The sequence below is a fragment of the Pholcus phalangioides genome, unplaced genomic scaffold (assembly GCF_987345545.1).
Source record: "Pholcus phalangioides strain wild (caught in Gottingen) unplaced genomic scaffold, Ppha-v1.0 ptg000009l_1, whole genome shotgun sequence".
In the NCBI taxonomy this organism is placed as follows: Eukaryota; Metazoa; Arthropoda; class Arachnida; order Araneae; family Pholcidae; genus Pholcus; species Pholcus phalangioides.
In genome coordinates this window covers 24,553,397-24,575,415 of record NW_028301602.1, presented here as the reverse complement: position 1 = coordinate 24,575,415, position 22,019 = coordinate 24,553,397, and the positions used below count along the sequence as shown (strand labels likewise).

The 22,019-nt window shown below is 37.3% G+C and overlaps 2 protein-coding genes across 4 annotated transcripts in view; both read left to right on the top strand.

Annotated features, from left to right (window-relative positions):
* The first annotated feature begins 1,003 nt into the window (after positions 1–1,003).
* LOC149082581 (uncharacterized) overlaps positions 1,004–22,019 on the top strand; it is a 51,192-nt gene continuing 30,176 nt past the window's right edge. For 2 of the 3 annotated variants that reach the window (XM_089235846.1, XM_089235845.1), the window contains exon 1: positions 1,017–1,119. Coding sequence is in view for 1 of the 3 variants with exons in the window: in XM_089235847.1 (XP_089091973.1) it covers positions 6,013–7,074 (1,062 nt within the window). In the remaining 2 variants the exon portion in view is untranslated. Of the gene's footprint in view, positions 1,120–5,954; positions 7,935–22,019 lie in introns of those variants that run through there. The other variant, XM_089235847.1, reaches the window with a different exon arrangement.
* On the top strand, positions 13,035–20,873 carry LOC149082584 (uncharacterized). The gene is made up of 2 exons (XM_089235844.1): positions 13,035–13,182; positions 19,086–20,873. The coding sequence occupies exon 2, from the start codon at positions 19,186–19,188 to the stop codon at positions 20,275–20,277; it is 1,092 nt and encodes a 363-aa protein (XP_089091970.1). The 5' UTR covers positions 13,035–13,182; positions 19,086–19,185; the 3' UTR covers positions 20,278–20,873.

Here is a 22,019-nt window from a genome sequence, read left to right as displayed (position 1 = left end):
CTTTTATAGTGTAAAACCGACCTAAGGCCGGAATTACACTATAAAAGTTTTGTAAAAGCTCTTTGATAAAATTTGAAAAATTCCACCAACAAGATCACCTGTTGCATTTACTCGAATGTAACCTATGAGTTTTATTTGTTGGATTTTTCAAGTTTTGTAAAAGGGATTTTATAAAACTTTTATAAAACGTGAAAAATGTAACCAATAAGCACATCTGTTACGTTCGAAAAAATTTAATTAATCCGCCTTTTGGTTGTATTTTTTAAGTTTCATAAACGATCTTTTATCAAAATTTTAAAGTGTAATGCCAGCTTTAGACTAGAGATTAGATATCAAAGAAAATACCTAACCACGCTATTCAAGCAACAAAGAACGTATTCACGTCAAAACGCGCGGCCGTGTCTATGTGATATAGCCTAACAGCCCCCCCCCCACACACACACACACACTTTGTTTTGATTGAATCAGTTTCAATACGTAAATATCCGCCACGCGTTGCTGAAACATACATCGCCACGCACTTCTCAAAAATTCCATTCTATGTTTATAAATGTTACGTATCCACGAACCGCGATGATTATATTTTTTGCGCGTTACCACGAGTCCATCGTGATAATTTCATCATCAACGGAGATTTGTTGTTTCTTTGAGTAACCATAAAAAAAAATGATCCAGAATGTCCTCAGCTTGATTGCCAAATATTCTTCAGAAATTCTACAAAACAACGATATGCTTTCAGAGATAGAAAATAACGATGATATCTGATATGTCTGGAAGCATGGGTGACAAAAGTGTAATGCGTTCTTTGACAAGTGAAGTGTCAAGGACTGTTGACCTCAATGTGTATATATATATATATATATTTGTATTAAAACAAACAAGTTCTTCAGCCAACCTTGATTAATTTTTTTTCCCCCTTCGAAAGTCCGAGCCGTCTTTGGTTTGACCTTCGTCGCTCCACGCGCGCATCACCGTTCATAAACAGTACTCTCACACCCCCCCCCCCCATATATTTCTACGCGATAACTAGAACCGGCCGAAAAATCACAAAGAACAGCTATACAGCCGAATGTAGCGATTCACATCTAGTCCTTCCTTAAAACCATTGATTTTGTGAAGGTAAGGAGAAATAATTATCGATTCAGATCAATTTTTGCATTGATTTCTTATCAAATTAATCACTTTTAGAGATCTATTATGTCTCAATTTCCTAATTGTACCATTCAAACAAAATTTTATTTTGATATCAAAAAAATAATAATTTGAATCCCTTTTTAGAATTTTTAATTTAAAAACAATGAATTTCAATTTTTCAACGAATCCGTGTAAAAACTATTGAACTGATGATTGAAATTAATTTTAAGTCGAAGTTTGCTACGATTACAGTAGAGCAAGGGTACCCAAACGTCAGGATAGTGCGGGCCACTTCATTAATTTGAAAACACGTCGCGGGTCATTTAAGTGATATGGTAATGTGCCGCGGGCAACTTGAGCGATCTCAGGTCTGTGCCACACACAACTTCAGTGATGTGGCATTTCACCGCGGGCCGCTTAAATGCTCTGGAAGTGTCACACCTAGCTTAAATCTAAGTATGTCGTGGGTCACTTGAGTTATTCGTAAACGTATCACGAACCACACTTGAGTGATGTGGAAATGTACCACGGGTCCCTTAATTAAGTGATCTGAAAATATGTCGGGGGCCACTTAAATGCTAGAGGAATTTGCTGTGGATCATCACTCAAACGACGATCTGTAAATATGTCGTCGGTCACTTAGTCATGTTAAACCGAGGGCCATTCAAGTGCCCTATAAATGTGCCACGGGCCGTTTAACTGTAGTCTCTAAATGTGTCAGTTCCTTTTTTCATAATCAAGTTTGAGGTCACGGGGCATATCAGGTGACTTCAAGAGCCACATTCGGCCCGCGGGATATGGGTTGATCATGTATGCAGAAGTCTCTCGAAAATTCAAGGTGCTGAATAATCCGATGTCATGCGTTGCTATAACATACATGTACGTGTGAGTGAAGTGTGTGAGAGAGTGAATGTCATAAGGCCTAGGGCCTTCACCCATAGAAACAGATTTCTATAGTTTTATGGGTAAGTGTTCAGTAATCCGAGGTTGCCCCGGTTCCGTTTGCCTCGGATCATCGAGCCTCTACTGTACTATCGTGCACCTCGATGCTGTACTCATACGCCGGGATTGTTATAAAAGTTTGTTAAAAATCTTTTACAAAACTTGAAAACAACCAACAAAGCCTATTGGTTACGTTCGAATGTAACCGATACTCTCATTGGTTGCATTTGTCAAGTTTTATAAAAAAACTAACTTTTATAGTGTAATAACTGCCTTAGGCCGGTATTACACTATAAAAGTTTGATGAAATCCCTTTTTATACAACTTGAAAAATGTAACCAATAAACACATCTGTTACATTCGAGAGAACTTAACTGATCCGCCTATTGGTTGCCTTTTTCAAGTTTTATAAACGAACTTTTATAGTGTAATCCCGGCCTTAGTCTTTTAACAGGTTTTTCGAACCGTACATGGTGCAGCCAGGGACATAGTCAGGGGCGTACCCACCTTCCCAAGTAGATAAAAAATTTCAAGTATTTTCTAAAAAAAGTAAAATATCGAAAGAAAATGCCATTTATATGTCATTCCAATCAATTTCAGTTAATTTAAATGCTTTTTAATATTGTTAACTCGATTCTGAAAGAATTTAAATTGTCGCCCCCCAAAAGTCGATGCTGCGTACGCCCCTGGAGCCAGACTCCATCGCCGATTTATAATTTCAGCCCTTGTTCTTATTAAGAACCATTCGGAGATACTTCAGCGGAAAGATTAAAGTTCCTCAGTTTTTTAACGTATGACTGCTGTGCCCTTGGCGCGGCACAGCAAAAATCAGCGGGGGAAAACTAAGGGGGTATATAGAGAAAAGCGTTTTATCACAAAATATATTGGTTTATCAATGCTAAAATAAGAGCCTCTTAAGGAGGGGAGATATCTCGTCAATACCGCTGAGACGGTTAAACCCGTTTCTTGTCACTTATTCAGTGATATAAAAGTTCAATATTATGAACTTTTATTTTGTCTAGGAATATTTATCTCCTTCTAGCCGTTCAATCATCGCCTCATAACTGCAAGTACTGATTTCACTAACTCAACGTAATGCATAAAATGATCATGGTTAAAAAAAAATTCCACAACATAATCGTCACACCATGCTAAAAAAGCACGAATGTACAAATTTTCATTTTTTTTAATCAGCTGGTTCGATACCTTATTTTGCTACTAACTTTTGCCGAAACACGAATGTATATCCCTATTAAAACGCGTTACGAAACATTTTAGGAAAATAACTTCTATAGAGCAACGTGGGTAAACATTCAAACGACATTTTCAAGTGTAAAAAAGTTATTTTTATTCCAAGGACATTCATATTCGTGTTTGTAGCGTAAGGGGTACGATATGCAATTACACATTTAGCAAAAAAATTTGGCAACTCAGCTCAGCAAGATCGCAAAGATCTTTAAAAAAATCGTAAGGTCGCAAAAATCCTCGTTTCACATACTATATATGGATATAAACTTTGAAAACTTCAACTGTAAAAAAATATACATAATCGAATGATTTGGTCACTAAAAACATGACTATTCATTAGTTTTAAAAAAAATCCGGAGTCGGATTACTCATACAAGGTTATTCATTCATCGATTGCGCGCACGTGGAAAATAAACGAAATTCTTTGTAAATGTATCCGATCGACCTCCATTGCGGGGGGAAAAATATATCGATGGAAAATACCACAAGCAGATGAGAGACAATAAGCATCATGCTGCTAAATATCATTGGTAAGTAAGTCTTTCTGTTCTTTTAAATTTTGATTTTATATTCGAAGTTTTGTCACAATATTGGTTACCTTTCGGAATTCAGTGGGCGTAAAATTTAGGTTGAATAAAGTAGTGATACCTCGGCTAACAAAGATTTGTTTCTCTCGGAATCACGTTCGTTAGCCGAAACGTGGTTTCACATAGGCTTTTGGGGAAAATCGTTTAATTCGTACCAGGTTCTGCCAGAAATTTAGTTTTTTTTTAAACGCCAAGGAGCGTTATAAGAAAGACAAACTGACCGAAGGCTAAAACCAACAGCTTCAAAACTGGATAAATGAAAAGTTACAGGAAGATGAGATACTAAAGATCTCTCGATTTTACACTATGTACACAACTAACAGGCTTTATTCTACTACTAAAGCTGCTTTTTTGGCACGAACCTCATCCATTCGTGAGATTTGGTCAGCTCATTTCTGTCTCTAGCTCCTAGAATGTTCAGACGTGCTATGAGTCTTGCACTGAAGGAACGTGTGCTTCGTAAACATGGGCTCCTTTTTCTAATGCGGTATGTTTCATCCGATTATGTTCACGGGGCCCTACGCGATGAGATCTATTAATGATTTTAGAGAGTAAACATTTTTATTCTTGCGTAATATTTACGTATAGTCGCTTTATAATGATAGCCTCGTACATCAAAAATTCCAAACTTTACAGGACGAGAAATTTTGGGACATCTCATTGAATAAACATAAAAGGGTTCTTTTTTCCTACATAGAGAAAGCAGATTGTTGCCTTTTTATGTATAAAATATATATAAATTATACATATTCTGTAATAGGTGGGATGTTCCCGATCTAAAACTGTCTGAAATTAATTTTCGAAAAAAAATTATGTACGAAGTTTTGAATATAAGGTGACTGTTATGTAAGGTGTTACTTCCAGAGTCAATAGTGGCCACCACATCATCACTCTAACCGGTACTGGTGGTTCATAATTTTGAGACTGCCTGAATATTATCTTCACAAGACGAAAGCCCACTCTCCCATGGTCTCGGAGAGAGACTGTTTATAAAAAAAATTCTGTTCTCTACAAATTTACTGAATCAAGTAAAGAGCCTCTTCCCCTGGATAACATGGAGGGGATATGAGAGAAAAATCTATGGGTCATGGGTGTGTGAGAAGTTTGAGAAACACCGCTCTGAGGGTGGTATTCACCGACATGGTTTAAAATATGTCACAATTTTTGGATAAGAGATCGACACGCGGATTGGTTAAAAACCTGAATTCTTTTATTGCAAGAAAATATACACATTACACAAACACTGGACAATAACAAACAAAAAGGAATATAAACGAAGAATAAAAAAGACGTACATATAACGAATATACACTGCGACCCCTAAGGTCATAGTCCTTAAAAACTTCGCCAATCCGTCCTCCTATCAAGAAATTGTGACTATAGTTTAAACCATGTCGGTGTTGAGTACCACCCTAACAGGTTGAAGATGCCTGCGCTATTGCTGGAAATACCAGTGCTTCCTTAAATCTTCAATGCGTGAATTTTATGAATTGAAATGAATGTTTAATAAAGTTTTTGCTATGTCAGTTAACTGCATTTTACATTTTTATCACGTTTTGAAAAATCCGTGGTTTACCTTTCGCTCTTACTGACAAGAGCACAGCTTTTTTTTCTTGACGTCAACAGAATTGAAAAATCGATAATTATCGATGACGATTGTAGGTTAACTACTATGTGATGCTTTGCAGAGGATCAATAAGCATTTTTTTACCGATTTTAACCGACTTTTTGCAATCGAATTTACGCCTTAGACATCTGATACGCAACTTGTTTTTTCACCTTTCAAGAGGGAGGACATAGGTCTTGATATTTAGATTCCGATACAGCTTGGTGAAAAATATACTTAGATAAACACAAGTTACCCCTGATCTTGTCCATCCTCTCCCTAAAGATAAAAACCACTTACTATACATCGTTCATGATTGCATTTTTTTTTCTGACGTATAATCAGATGAACTTTAAATATGTCAAGAATGAAGACTGTCTACAAATAATCTGTTCATCTCTAAAGTTTTTCTGATGTTTTCATCCTTTTCTCTGCAGGTCAAACAACGTCAACGGGATTATTTGATTCACTGCTAATTTATGCGAAGTGTCAGTAATGTTTGCGATCAAAAGCACGATCTTTTTAGTATTCTGTTGCTGTACCGTTGCACAAAGCTTAACGTACGACGATCTGAAGTTCTTGAGGGCCCAGTGCTCACCGCACGATACCTGTTCCGCTAATGGCACAAAAGACTCGTTCCTGGATAGAAACTGTGAATGTGACCCGCAGTGTCATCTCTTCCGAGACTGCTGCATCGATGCTCCGTCACTGAGGTATCACAGGATGCGCCGGACGACGAACTTGAAATGTATGAGTTATGGCGTAGAGTTTCAAGGCGTCTACGCCATCGGTAGATGTAGCAGGTTCTGGCGCGGACCTTCGGAACTCCGTAGGAAATGCGAGAGGACCACAGATGTTAGGGATCCACTGATGGCTGCTCCAGCGACCAATCCCTTCGACAGCGTCACCTACAAGAACCGTTACTGCGCCGAGTGTAACAACGTCGATCCTTCGACACTGAAATCGTGGGGCATCGGCCTAAAGTGCGATTCTTTCAACCTCATGAACTTCACGGGGGCGATACCGCGGGGATATCCTGAGAAGCATTTGATCTTCAAAACCACTTACCCGTACAGGAACACGTGGGGTGTTTATTACTGGAACAACACGCTGACGAGGATGGACTTCCACCCGTGCAAAATCTCATTCGTTCTACCAGATTACCTGCAACGTTACGTGAGGTTCTGCAGACCAGACGTGATATCGACCTGCTCCCCGGAATGGAGGCTGCACGTTTTGCGACAACAGTGTGAAGCCTACATGGCTGTCGTGTACGACTCCTACATTACTTACAGAAATCCGCACTGCGCTCTCTGTAACAACCTGAATTTAGAGAGCACGTCATGCACCAATGTTGGTGTCACGCCGAGGAAAGGTCCGCCGATGTCTTTCACTTTGCTGCTGGACGTCAATACTCGGGACGGTAATAGGGTAGGTCGCCTCCAAGAGAATCCGTGCCCTCAGAACCAAAAATGGGACCCTTTCTTCAAAAAGTGTCGGTCTATGGTGTGTGCGCTACCCGGATACAAAATGGTTGGCGGAAAATGCGTAAGATAAAGTATATGTAGCACATGATAAAAACTTGATATTGTTGATCTTATCTCCATTACGAACTAAGACAAGCGACTTTTTTTGTGCAATTTCGACGAATGCTATTGTCTATAGCAAGAGGTATTGTTCTAAGTCATAATTACTAAACGGATATGCACTGACTTTTTATGTAAAGCATATACAGGATGGCTGAAAGTCCAAAACATATTTTGAATATCGCTATGAAATCAACGAAGAAGTAGTATATGAGTGTGTGGCCAACAGTGAATTGTTTGTCACAACCAATTTCATTTAAAAAAGTGATTCAAAGTTTCACGTATAAAATGCTGTGATACCGTATGTGGTTGCTTATTTGAAGATACGAATCACGCAGGTTTACGGGAACCTATTCTCCATAAAAATTCTTGATCATGACAAGGATTTTATTTCAAATTTCCGCTCGTCAAAGTTTAATTGGTTTGTGTTTTCACAATGTGTCATGGACTTTCGGCCCACCCTGTATTTTTCGTTCGTGTTCAGAAGTGATATTTATTGAATTGAAATTGACCAAAGAAATTCCGAATATTTCATTCATATTCGTGAAACTCGGCATAACTACAGCATCTCGAGATAATCAAAATTATGAAAACATTGAATTTTTATTAAATTGTTGCACTATCGGATATCTCTACATGAAACTAATGCAAGTACGTATTGCCAGAATAATTTAAATTATTTTTCCATGTAATTCAAGAACGGGTAAATACGCTTGAGCAATGTTCTATATCACATTTCATAATTGTTAAGCCGTTACTTCTCTGTGAATGATTTTGCACCTCTGTTTAACTTATATACAGAGTGATTACTCAGTTCCCTCTGACGCATTCTACTGGCGAACCGTTGATCCTAGAGACAACTTCCAATTAGAAAAGTATATATTACTGTATATTTGTGCGAATTCGTATTTCGATGTGTATTCTGATTCAGCTGAATGTTGACTCGATTGTTGATGATTTTCCTTTGGGGAAACTCAACAATCGCAGCATCGACTTTGGAGGGAAAATAACACACTTCTTCCGCAGAAATTTTGAGTTAAAAACTTTCGAAAAACATTTAAATATAAGCTGAATAAAATGCCATATAAATTAATCTTTATAATATAGGCCTATATATATAATCATTGAAGTTTTCGGCATTAATCGCTAAATATATACATAATATAATACGCAGTCCCGAATTGTTTGGACAGCGGATATCTCTGAGCCGCTGACTTTAGAAACATACTTTCAATTATAAAGTTTTCAAATGACGTGCGGCTATAGCAGGCTATATACTCAAAATGTCTCAAATTTTCCATGGGGGGTGGGCCGTATGTATAAAACATTTTAATGCATGCACATCCTGTGTGTTAAAAGTTCCAACTCTGGTGAAATGGAAATGAGACTGAGAATTCGTTTACAAAAAATTTCATATTTTTAAATGTAATATAAACAGAGATATTTGACTTTTGGTGATTAATGCCGAAAACTTCAATGATTGAAAGTGCTTCGAAAATTGCGAAAAGTTTCGAAATTCCATAATTGTCAAAAATAAAATTATTTTTAATGTAAAATGGTTGAATGTATTCTATTTGTCTAGTCCCTAAAAAAAATTGCAACTTTTTCGATAATTTAAACTTGCTGCCACAGTGATAAGTTGCCAAAAAACAGTGATTTTTATATATATAACTCGTGATAAAACATTGCATTTAAAAATATATTTTGTAAATATTTCAGAGTGGGATCTATATTTAATAATTGAAATTTTTAGCACACGGGGACTGTATTAAAACTTTATTTTTATGTATACGACCCTCTTCCTACAAATAGAAATTTTGAGTAACTGCACATCACCTGAAACTTTTTTGTATGTGAATGTGTGTTTCTAAAGTCAACGGCTGTAGAGATAACTGCTGTGCAAATAATTTGGGAACAGCCTTTATATATATATATATATATATATAATATATATTATTTCAATATTTTTAAGAAAATATTTTTAAAAATTTTGCTTGGCTTGGAAGAGGCAGGAGTTTCCTACGACTCTCACTTACGCCTTTGCTCCCCACCCCTTGTTTTCGGAAATGAGTATCTAATTATGATTATGTTGTATTCGTGATTTTATTTTTCAATAATGAACTGTAGTTTTAAGTAAAATAAAATCGTATAAGAAAAAAATATTTATCAATTATTTTTGAATGTGCAGTGACGTTTTATTTTATGGTGAAGAAAAGAAATTGATCATAATTTAGGAATACAGTTGGCCCCCCTGTATGCGCGGTTTTTTTCCCTTTATTTGAATTTTTTTTTTTCGGCAACACTCAGCAATCGTCGTCCACGTGTTTTGCTTACAAAATTTGAGTTGTGCGTGTTAAGGATGGCTCATTTTCCTAGTGCTACTGATAATACTTCGAAAAGGCTAAAGAAGGGGAAACTTTACAAGAAAAATTGGATATAATGACAGTAAGTCAATTGCTGCTGTGGCCCGCCTACGGAATTAGTCTACGCTTAGATATATCAAGAAAAAGGAATCTAAAATTCGAGCAACCATGGCTGTAGCTGTACCTTTGTCAGCGAAAACATTGCATCGCCTACGGGGATCCGTGTTTTTCTCGTACAGAAAATGCTGGTGTTTTTTTTTGGGGGGGGGGGGGTACGAGATTGCTACAAAAAAGTTATTCCAATTGATTGGGATATTATAACGGAAAAGGCGAAAAAATTTTACTGTTCTGTAAAGGAAAGCTCGGGTGAAACGCCGATTTTCCATCAGAATTTTATGCACGTAAAGGGTGGTTTCATAGATAGATGGAACCGCTCAACCTCGGACTGATGCAAAGCAACTTAATCGGTTACCTCAAAAGAGGCCGAGTTGTGTCGGTAAAAGTTAGCAAAGATTTATAGTGGTGCCCCCAGCCCCGTGCTCGCAAGTATGAAATCACTCGCGTCGTTCTCCCCATGAAGACAGCTATCAACTCGATGTAACGTACAAGCCATTTGACTAAAATGGATAGCTAAACCCAATGACGAGAGATCAATTTCACGTGCGCCCAGTGGCACATAAGTTCCGGAGACCGCCGCCTGGGATTTCAAGTGTGTGGAAAAGACTTGTGGGACAAGTAAGAAGTAGTCGACATGTTGAAGTGGGAGAGATTTGAGGATGGGGTCTAAATACTTGATATGAAGAAATAATAAACAGAAATTACAATGTTCTTTCAGAAAACATCGCCAACAATTGCGGAACCCTCTTTTACATTCCCTTCTACCTGCGTCACCTTGCTCTTTCTCGTGATGTTCAATAAACAAGATATGTAAAAAACTTAGTTTCGATTATTCGCGGCCACCCCCGGAACGTAACCCCCGTGAATACGGGGGGGGGGCCGACTACATATAAGAGCGAAAGCGAACAGGTAAGGTGAGAATGAAAAAAGAAATCTACTTCTCTCTCTCACGTACGTACTTCTTTCTCAACATATGCATTATACTGGTGTATCCTTTCATTTTCTCCCCTTTTTTAAAACGTGCGGTTAGGTTTTTGGTAGTGACAGCAGTAGTTACAGTTCAATGATGTTTTACATGTATACGCACAGTTCACAGGGTGTTGTTCCAGACTCTGCCAAGAAGCTGGGCTGGAAGAGATCTCGGCAACGGGATAAGTCCAGTGGCAAAGTTCTGGCGTTCATTCATTCAGTTCACAGGGTGCATAGACAACACCATTCATAGCAGAAAAACCTCGCGAAGATCGTGCCGTCACTGAAGGTCATCTCTCCTATAGCCATGGAATATACTAAAAAAAACGGGTAAAAATGGTGCCTGCGTCGGCCTGATATATCCAATGACTTTAGGTGAGATGACCTTCATTGAGGTTCCGAGCTTCGCGCGGAGGCCCCTTGCTATAGATGGTGATGGTGGCATAGGTAACGGGGCGTATATGGCATTTTACTGGCGAACCACTGATCTTAGAGGCCAATTAGAAAAAAGTATCCAAATAACATGTACTCAGACATGCCATTCATGCTGCAAGGGGTTGCATAGTTATTAAAGTAACAAAAATTAACTTTTTATACAGTTCCCATGTGCGCAAAAACTCCATTAGAAAGTTGTTGGCCCGTCTCTCCTGAAGCACTTAGAAACGTGGAATTTGTTTTCGAGCATCAGGAGAGATAGAGATGGCGGCAACTTTCTACTCGGGTTGCGGTACACGGGGAATGTATAAAAAGTTTTTTTTTAATAACTATGAAACCCCTTGCAATTAGAATGACATGTCTGAGTACTACATTATTTGGATACTTTTTTCTAATTGGAAGTGTGCCTCTACAATCAATGGTTCACCAGTAAAATGTCATACGCCCTGTTACCTATGCATCTTGCATGTACTGTACTATACACTTATTTTCAATATTTCCTAGAAGGCACATTTTTACTGGTAAAATTTTATTTTCACCCGTTTATTGGTTATGGACAAAAGTAGCAAAGAAAGGCGCCATTTTCTTCACTGGTAATAATTTTGCGAAGTATTGCTGTTTAGAGTCTGAGGGTGACTGAGAATGCTTCCTCATACAATTTTCTTTCCTGAGTAGAGAAAAATCCCCCCTGTATTATCTAAGTTGGCATTTCATTTTTGTCCTTTCGCGTATATATCGAGAAATTAAAGTTCTGTGCGCAGAGAAACATGTCTGTACAAGTAAAATAAGACATGCACCATCTGGAAAAAAAGTGGGAGGGCACATTTAATGTAGGAATAAAGTTTTTCCTTTCCCCCAAAAAGATTTCGGTGCTCACCCATGACCCCCCCCCCCCTACAACCTGGAGATAGGCTTCCTGAACTGATATTATGTGGGCCTCCTTTTTAATGAATGTATAGTGTGAAAAAACTGTTCCCGGTGACTTTGCTAGAGCCCTGCCAGGCCTATTGTTGTATTGGGGGGGGGGGGTGTCATAGTTTTCACTTACCATTGAAAATGTATGTTTGAATTCGTACTCAGAGTAAATTCACAGACAACTCGTATGTGCATCCTATCGAACTCGTGACACCTCTAAACATCTTTTGGTACTTTAGGCGAGTATCTTATCGACCTGGGCTACCACGCTCCCGCAGATATGAATTTTTATTCTTTGAGGAAGACATGTACAGTCCACAGCGGCGTATAATCTTCAAATTTCATCCATCAATAATGAAATCTTAACCCCCCCCCCCAACCCTTCCAGTTCTTATGTCACGTTTTCGAAAAAATATATTAGATATTATATTAGTGTAAATATTTTTATATTTATTATCGATTATTCATTATTAGTATAGATTATATATTTCTCTACTCGAATCTATACATCTTAATTTTTTTTTGCAAGTTTTAAAAATACTTGCATCTATTCCAATTTCTCTCGGAAAAGAAACTGCATGTAAGAGACGCAGTGGTATATAATTTTTACTCAGAAATTCCGATGTTTTAAACGTGTAAATCCGCGGATTACACGCAGGAAAATACGGTATTTTTTTCCCGTTTTAATTCATTTTTTTTTATGACATAAATCTTTGGGAATATATCAGATCCACATGGTAGACTTTGAAATTTGTTCGTGTTTAGGAATGGAAGCTTGAAACGTTGAAGAAACAAAACAATGCACTTGGAAACTTTTGAGGGACAAAAGGGTAAAAGTTTCTAATACGTGCACAGGTACGATTAGACTACGAAAAAATTCTTAGCCTAGAGACGACGTTTAAAAGGAATCACTAAAACCAGTGAAGCATCCGAAGAAACATTTTGCTGTCGTACCATAAATCGTAAAATTATTACTGCCATCTGCAAAGCATTCGAGCATGAAAGCTACCTTTACCACGTATAAAACGTGTTCTGCGATACATCGAGAGAAGAGAAAAATCTCTTTCGTTTGTTTTTTAAATAGCCCCGGCAGTCAATTTCATTTTTCTCTCTCAATTCTTTTATATGCTTTCATTCTAAATGCTAAGCACGTGCGTGAGAGTTTGTCAACTCCGCCTATCCGAAAAGTCTACTTCACCCTGTCGTTATAAGAAACACTAAAGCTGGCATTTTTGTTTTGAAATAGAAAACACTTCTCTTCTTGGAGAGGAAGCTCATGTGTAAGTCTATTTTCTCTAAAAATTGTTTTGAAACGATCGCATAAAATATCGGTGCTCTCTCTATATATATATATTTGATACGTACTTAATCCTAACAGATTCTTTCTATTTTCAACATTTTCTTATGACACGTGGCAGTGTCATAAGAAATTTCCTAATGTGCGATCTTTTGACATCTGTCATTGGATGAATCGCTTTGTTACGATCGAAGTCATAACACATACTTTATGTAAATTATATTATTGTTTTAGATGGCTATATATTGTACATAAAGTGCAGGTGCTTTTCTTTTTCTTCTCGGCTGGTGATAGGGAATTTTCTCACGGATCGTGGGAACGGAAGTTTGACCACATGGCCCCCCTCGGACATTCCTTAGATGAACGAGGTCCACTTTCACTTGGAAGGGGCCGGGTGGTCTAGGTTCCTGGGAACTATCCGTGACGTAGATCTCATCCAGCACGCTGATTGGCTCAAAGTCCCGCTCCAGGAGTACTATCTTGTAAGTTTCGCTTCACTCGGGGCGATTCTTGATGAGTATGTCGAGGTGTTAAGATGTAGTAAATTAATACTTGAGCACGACTTCGATTTCCGTGCTTGTGGTGTGTGAATATAGTAAGGGTGTATGGAAAGGCACGTCTAAAAGATGGGTATCGTTGTAATCTTTTGTTATTTATATTATATATATATATTATAAATAACAAAAGATTACACCAAAAGCACGGAAATTGAAGTCGTGCTCAAGTATTAATGTACTACATCTTAACACCTCGACATACTCATCAAGAATCGCCCCGAGTGAAGCGAAACTTACAAGATAGTACTCCTGGAGCGGACTTTGAGCCAATCAGCGTGCTGGATGAGATCTACGTCACAGACAGTTTCCAGGAACCTAGACCACCCGACCCCTTCCAAGTGAAAGTGGACCTCGTCCATCTAAAGGAATGTCCGAGGGGGCCATGTGGTCAAACTTCCGTTCCCACGATCCGTGAGAAAATTCCCTTTCACCAGCCGAGAAGAAAAAGAAAAGCACCTGCACTTTATGTACAATATATAGCCATCTAAAACAATAATATAATTTACATAAAGTATGTGTTATGACTTCTATCATAACATATTACCTACGGGAAGGGGGTAAAAAAAATTTGGCACAATTTTTTTTTTTTTGTTATGCGAAGTGTATAAAAAAAGATTCAAATGCATGTATACAGAACAGTCGAAAATACTATACTCTTATAGCAAGTCTGTCTATCTATGTTTCTTGTTGGCAAAACTAATTTTAATACTGATCATACATGACACATAGGCAAATCAACTACTCTCCTCCAACAAAAGGAAATCGCAGTAATGTAATTCTTGTGAAATCGAATACAAGCAAATGAAATTCTTGCTGAGGATGACGGTATTACACAGTCGTTCATCAAAACGTTCTGATGCCACTAAAAATTTCAATTATCTATTCGTGTTACCAACTATATAATTTCTCTAACATCTTTCCTCCATATAAAGGATACTAGTATATGTTTTACTTCATAGCGTAATCAATCATGACACAATAATCAATCGAAACCATAATATGCATATCAAAACAAACAAATCCCATACTTATAACACAGAACTGAACCATATTTTCACATTTTAATTTCGTCTCACCTCCAACATATCATGCTACTCATTCTATTGTTAGAAGATTATAAAATTGATCCTACGCATGATCACATAGCACATTATGCACAAGTATCATAGCTGTAAATCGCAAATCATACAAGTTGTTTCCAAAATTGCGATCTATGCAATAATGAAGACACATGTTGATAGGGGAAGATTTGCTCAACGCTTTCTTTAATTTTTTTTTTTTTTAATTAATTTCCATACCCACTTCTGTATGAAGGGAAAATTTTTGAAAATTAAACGGTTTTGTTTGTGCAAAGAAATTTGATTTTTTCAATGACTTTTTAGAAATTTCGTCCAGATTTTCGATAGGAATTTTTTTCTTAATTTCTTTTCGTCACATGACATGAAGTTTTCAAAATCATAACTAAACTATTTTAACTACAAATAAAGTTAATTTCTAAAAAAAATTATTTAATTTATATTAAATCAGTTGCAAATTTTCATTAATTACGAATACAAACATGCTAAATTACACATTAAACATCCTAAAAAGAGGAAGTGATTCTTCCTCTTTTTCGAGGCTTAGTTCGTCCTGGACTGGAGTATGCTGTAAGGTTTTGGAGACCATACCCACAGAGGGACATAGACTTGGTTGAAGGGGTGCAGAGAAGAGCTACGAGGGTTCCTAATTGGCTTGAGTTATGAAGAGAGACTTCATTTTTTGGATATGTTTACATTGGATGAACGCAGGTGTCGAGGAGATATGATCGAAGTGTTCAAAATTTTCAATGGGATGGATGGGATGGACCATGAACTTTTAGTACACCGCCAATCGACTGCTTTTACAAGGGGACACCAGTATCGATTGGTGAGGGACAATGCAAGGATACACAAGGGACAATACAAGGTTATGGTGTCGCAGGGAATTTTTCTCCAATAGGGTTGTTAATAAATGGAATAGCTTATCCCCGGAGGTAGTAAATTGTAACACAATTGACACGTTTAAAAAGAAATACGATAAACATGTTGGGGTAAATCGAGAAGCTATCCATTCTTAGAATAAGACAACCATAAGTATTTTTTATGGGCATTGTATAATATTTTATCATGTGTATATATTGTTTATAATTTTAGTTTTTAATTGGGTTGCTGTACTTTTTAAATCTATGACATCCATATTTGTTATGGGCATCTTTTTCTCAGCCACCTCGTTGGGCAATTTGCCTGTTGTGGCGTTGTATTTGTATAAATTAACGTATATTTTAAAATGTCTCGAATATGTTAATCATGTAACCAGTTATCCATTAAACAAATTATACAATTTTGTTATATTGAAAAATCTGTCAAAAATAGTTTAAACTGATTTTCATGATATAAATATTAACTAATGTAATTTACATAATTTTTTATTTTATTCCACGTCATGGTCCTTTATGTGCTATGGATAATCACTTACAAATTTTTTTCTGGTGGTTTTAAAATGGTTGACCAGAAGAAAAACCTTTGGATTGGATTAATTTACACCAGAAATCTTGAATGGTGGTACGAGGGTCTTGTCAGATATGCATATGCTCATAGCCTCTTAATCATATCTATGCGGATTATAAAACATTAGTTGAGCTAAACAAGCAGTTTTAATAAGGTAGAAAATAAAATACCCGAATGTTCTGGTGTTTTTTTCCTTTTGTTTTTGGACTAGAAAAAGCGAATGAATTCAGTGAAACAAGTTAAATGGTTTGGAAAGACCATGCCCTTATTATCCGGTATAATATTTACAACTCATGTAAAATAAGAAAAATGGTGGCTATACAAATATTGTGAAAATGAGACTGAAATATGATCGATAAGAAATAAATTGTCAAATGCGAGTAAACCGTTTTACCCGCATTTAATTCTGTTTTTCCAAACTTTTTCATCCGATTTTCGAATTTGAATATCTCGGCGAATATCACACTTGTAAATTCAGAATGATATTTCTTAGCATCACGAAAGACGGAAACAACTTTTATAATTGAGTTTTTAACAGTTTTTGTGACATACCGTCACTCAGCCAGTTTTCCGTATCCGTCGTATTAACAAGGCAGAGTGACGTATCTTTCGTCATATACCGCCATCTCGTGGCCCTGATGTCATCTGAGAGCTATTAGCAAAATGTTGCTACCGTCCATTGCACGTAGCCATTCAGCAATTTCCCTCCAAGGAGGGGAAATTCTGTCTCCATAGCTTAGTTGGTCGAGCACTCGTCCGGCAAACGAGAGACCGGGGCTCAAGTCCCCGTGAGGGCAGAGATGAATTTTCCTTTCCTGAAACATCGATATATCCTCACTCAGCCAGTTTTCCGTATCTGTCGAACCCCACTATAATGCCAGATCATAGGCAATGGCGTTGCGGAGAGGCTATACTACATAAACTCATACGTTTATAACGAAGTACTTTATCGCAGTGTCTTATTTGTGTTACTCCGCAGGAATATAATATAACCTATTTTTTACGCATTCTATAAGTTCAGAATATTCGCGAAATTGTAAGCACACAATGCACGATCACTGCAATATTTCTCAATATAAAACTTAACAGAAACATACACTTCTGAAATTATTTCCTTTCTGTATAAATTTAGAGAATATAAGTACAAAAAATGGGGAAGGCGGCATTATTTTTAGTTCGTGTTGATTCTTCTCCAGAAATACCTTGTTATAATTAATTTTCTTTATAGTCACTAATTTCTCATTTTTCACAAACCTATTAAAAGAACTCTTTTTCGACATGATTAAATTGAGCAAATCCAGGGAGATGATCTGTTATATAATAACTACCAATATATACCGTGACTAATGCGAGTAAAAAAAAGCATTGTTAAAAACCACTCTTAGTAGGTTGGTTCTTTAGAAATGTACTTTCTAGAACTTTTTGGCCTTACCTGTCTTAAGTTTGAGCGAATGATTCAAAAAGTAATGTTGACCGATAATGAATGGAATTAAAGAAAGGAATTCTCAACTCTTTTTCGAAAAAAGAAAAAAAAAAGCAAAATGGTGGGGAAAGAAATGTGAGAATTTTCGGAAAATGAGACTTCATACAACTCAAACAATAGTTGACGTTATAATGAGTTGGCTGTATAACGGATTTTTTAGATTATAATCCTTATATGGAAAATTCATTCAATGCAAATTTGTGGCGCTAGTCGCCAATCCCGCTTAGCGCCACAGGACGGCGCTATAATGCGATTATCTTATTTTACAAAAATAAGTTTTTTGGAGGGGGGGGGGAATTCTCTCTCCATGATTGTCTTACACATAATCAGAAGTTGTATATGCACGTTCGCACCCATACTGCCTTAATGGGCACCTGTAAAAGAGAGCGGACTCGTTGCCCATCTTTGAGCAAACAACAGATTTGTGCTCCAAGATGTCTTGAAAATTGTTTAGAAAAGCAGTATAGGCAACAGCGAGATTGGCCGCAACTGGAAACGAAAATGTTCTGTCACTGGGGGGGGGGGGCCAGTATTAATTTTTGCACCCCTCCTCCCTGTAATTTTGAACTGAAAAAGTCGTACAATCTGCGCCCTTGGCACTAGAGACACCCTCGTCTACCATAGCTGCGACCCTGGCTGCTATAGTAATAGCACTGACGTTACATTTTTTTCTCAGAGAAGGAGGATGAGTCAACCTGGTATTCCAAGAAACTCGAACTTTCATATGATATTGTGTTTTGCTATTTCCTACCTCCCCACCGATTTTGAACGATCAATTCTAAATCATCCTGTATGAATATAATGTTAACGTTTATTCTCGAAAGGGATACGTATTTCCGTTCTGCATGCATATGTGTATATACCTTGCGAATAATTATCAATTTGTGAAAAATGGATTCATATATTTTTAGTTTTTTTAACTGGATGATCAATCTGATTAGTCCACTAATCAATAACAAAGAATGTGGGGGGGGGGGGGGGAAACCGCAGGTAAAGAAGAAAGTGAACGTGTGTACCGAAAGCTTTGACGCAAATGCGATGCTTCGAATCTCTCACGCGAACAGATCTTACGTAAGTTATTGCACGTTCAAATCTTTCAGAAGCCCCAACTTGCCCTGTGAAAAATAAAGCTATTTATTTAAACCTAATTTTAAACCTATTTATCTATTTTTGAACCCTTAAAACATTTTTTTTAAACATCAGAGTTTGGAATTTTTTGGGTCATTTTTTTTGAAAATCCATTCCGTTCAAGTTTTAATTAGGAAATTGATCAGCGATAAAAGAAAAAGATCATTTTTCCTTGTTCTTTACTCTCTTGTAGGTCAACCAGTTTAGTTCCATTGGAAAAGAAAGGTTATCTGGCATTGGTTCATTGTCATTAGTCCGTAGCTCGCAACCAGTAGCTGTAAGACCGCCAGAAAATGCGGTTGTGCAACGATTCCACGGCATTCGTAGCCGTTGCTGCTGCAGTGATTTTCCTTTTCGCGGCTCATACCTATTCCCAAGAGATGGACTACAATATGATATTGAGTTTGGGAATACAATGTAACGGTCGGCATAGCTGTGCCGATGGGTCCATCAACAGTAATTTCTCGCTGAGAAGCTGTGAATGTGATCACAACTGCAACACTTACGAGGATTGTTGCATCGATAGTGACAGTCGTTCAACGTCATCCAGGTTGAGGAGGCCGTCCGATAAGCCTTTGTACCGTTGCGTCGATGACAGGAGCAGCAGACCCCCGACTGGAGTGTACGTCATCAGTAAATGCAAAAACGGCTGGAACGGTGCCGCATACATCCGAGAAAATTGTGAACAGAGCCAGGACAATGTCACCGATCCTGTCTTGGCTGCACCGGTTACTGATTCCACACTACGCAAGACTTATAGGAACCTGTATTGTGCCGAATGTAATAACGCCGAAGATTCCTCTCTGAGACTTTGGAAGGTCATGATTTCGTGCAACTTGAACACGGCGGAAGCGATAACAGACGACTATATACAGAATAACCTGCAGTTTTCCGATTCCACGGGAAAATGGGGTATCAATTATCGTAAAAACTCTTCAGACAATACAAGGTTCCATGAGTGCCAGCTGGGTTTCGGACTGCCTGAGAATGTACAGACAAAAGTAAGACGCTGCAGGCCGCGCGTGATATCTACTTGTCCAAAAAGCTACAAGAGTCGAGTTGTACGTCAGCAGTGCGCTTCATACATGGCGGTAGTCTACACGAACGGCGGAATCTATAAGAACCCTCACTGCGGGATTTGCAACGGTGTAGAGCTGAATCAGATGCATTGTTTCCAGACTGATCTCCACGTTACGGAGAGGCGTAAGTCACCGATGTCCTTCACTCTACTGTTCGATGTCAACTCGCAAGATGGAACCATAGTCGGTTCAATCGACAGGTGCCCAAAAGGACAAATTTGGGACTCATCCTTCAAAAAATGCAGACCAGTTGTTTGTATCCTACCTGGTAGAACCCTCGTCAATGGAAGATGTGTGTCGCAGTGATTTTTGAGCCGCTGAAATTGCTCAAACACTTTAACCCGTTCCTTCCTCATCTCGCGTCTGACGCAATATCATTTTGAGCATTACAATGCTCTTTTATTACCACCATTATTATAATCATTCAGCACGCGACTATCTTGAAATGAAATTAAAATTTTCAGAGGAATTTTTTTCCAAAAGTGTCCGGTCCATGTACGAATTTAGCGAGTCACAATATCGTTCTATCGCAGGATGAAGGGCCGTAATTAGGTCATTTATTCGAACCCGCAAAGGTTTATCTCGTATATTAAAAACAGAATTAAGGATTTCGCATTATATAAAGCGATGATTTCCATCGACGAATGGTATGTATGTCTTGAGATTACATTTCATGAAACGAAAAGTAAAAAGAATATCATTGAAACAATATTGACATGGTTTTATAAACGAGAAAAATTGAATAATAATTCACTAAACAATTTCTTAGTATTTAGTCTATAAATTCTCTATTCCAATATTTATATACAAGTTTTTTTCGATATTTCATTGGGCAGGAATTACCCATATCAATGTAAACCAATTTTTTTGTTCGTAATAAAAGTATGATTTTATACAGCTATAAAACATTTTTGTTTATTTTGAGTAAATGTTCTTTTATTATTCATAAAATTGTTACACAGGACAAAATTTTTTCATTGATTTTTTTTTGTCGTAAAATATATTAAAATACTGAGTTGATAGCTGATGGAATTTCTTCAAGGCTATAATGATGACAAACCAGTTTTGAATATTTTTTTTAATTCCCGCACCGTGTCGAGTTGTATGAGGAAATACACTGAAGAGATTTAATGGAACTTTCTCCGCCAATAGAAAAATAGTTAAGTTTCCTTGAGATACATTTATTAAGATGAAGAAACTTCGTTATTTTATGCATCATTCATGGGTTAAATGACAGACTTCGATTCATTGAAGAAATTTTATTTGCACTATTTATACAACCCAAATTAAATAATTGTAGAAACTAAGCATTAATTTTTATTACGTGTGTTTTTAAAGCCTTTCGCTTACAAGCTATTGGCAAGAACTTCGGATCTCTATTCGGCGATAAATATTGCAACCTTCTTCTAACCTAAGCGTACGTTAGAGCAAGAAAAAATAAAGAAAATCGATATAATAGAACAGATAAGAGAAGATATAGATAAGAGAGTAAGTACGCGAAGTAATCTCTTTTACCCTCATATGTATATAGTGGGAGAAATCACTAATGATTGTATACAAATAAAAGGAAGGTAAATATAGAACAACTTCGTAGGGTTACAACAAAGCCTCGCGATTAGGAGGAGAAGAAGAAAGAAAACAAGAAGCTTGTTTATATATAAATGTATTCCACAGGCGTTTGGACGCAATATTACCTCCTCGATCGCAAAGTGGCTAAAGCAACGGTTCACAACCTACAGCCCGCGGCGATGGCACAGGAAGACCAGATAATTTAATATGAATTTAGTAGTAAATTATTTGATTTATGAAACTGATTATTAAAGTAGCAATATACTTATGTTCTGTTTCGTTTGAAACCAGAACTTTTTGGGATCAAATGTCATTGAGAAATTTGTAATCAACGAAATTTTCTCCCCCCCCCCCCCCCGAAGAACTAATTTTAGAAAATATAGCATTTTAAAATAAGCTCCGGTCAGATAACTAGACAATTCTATAAAAAAGTTGGTCCAACCAAAAATAAAGACGCTCCCGTGTAAAATACGAGCCAT

Excerpts from the sequence above, each read along its gene's own strand:
- LOC149082584 (XM_089235844.1), top strand. The coding sequence starts at position 19,186 with ATGCGGTTGTGCAACGATTCCACGGCATTCGTAGCCGTTGCTGCTGCA.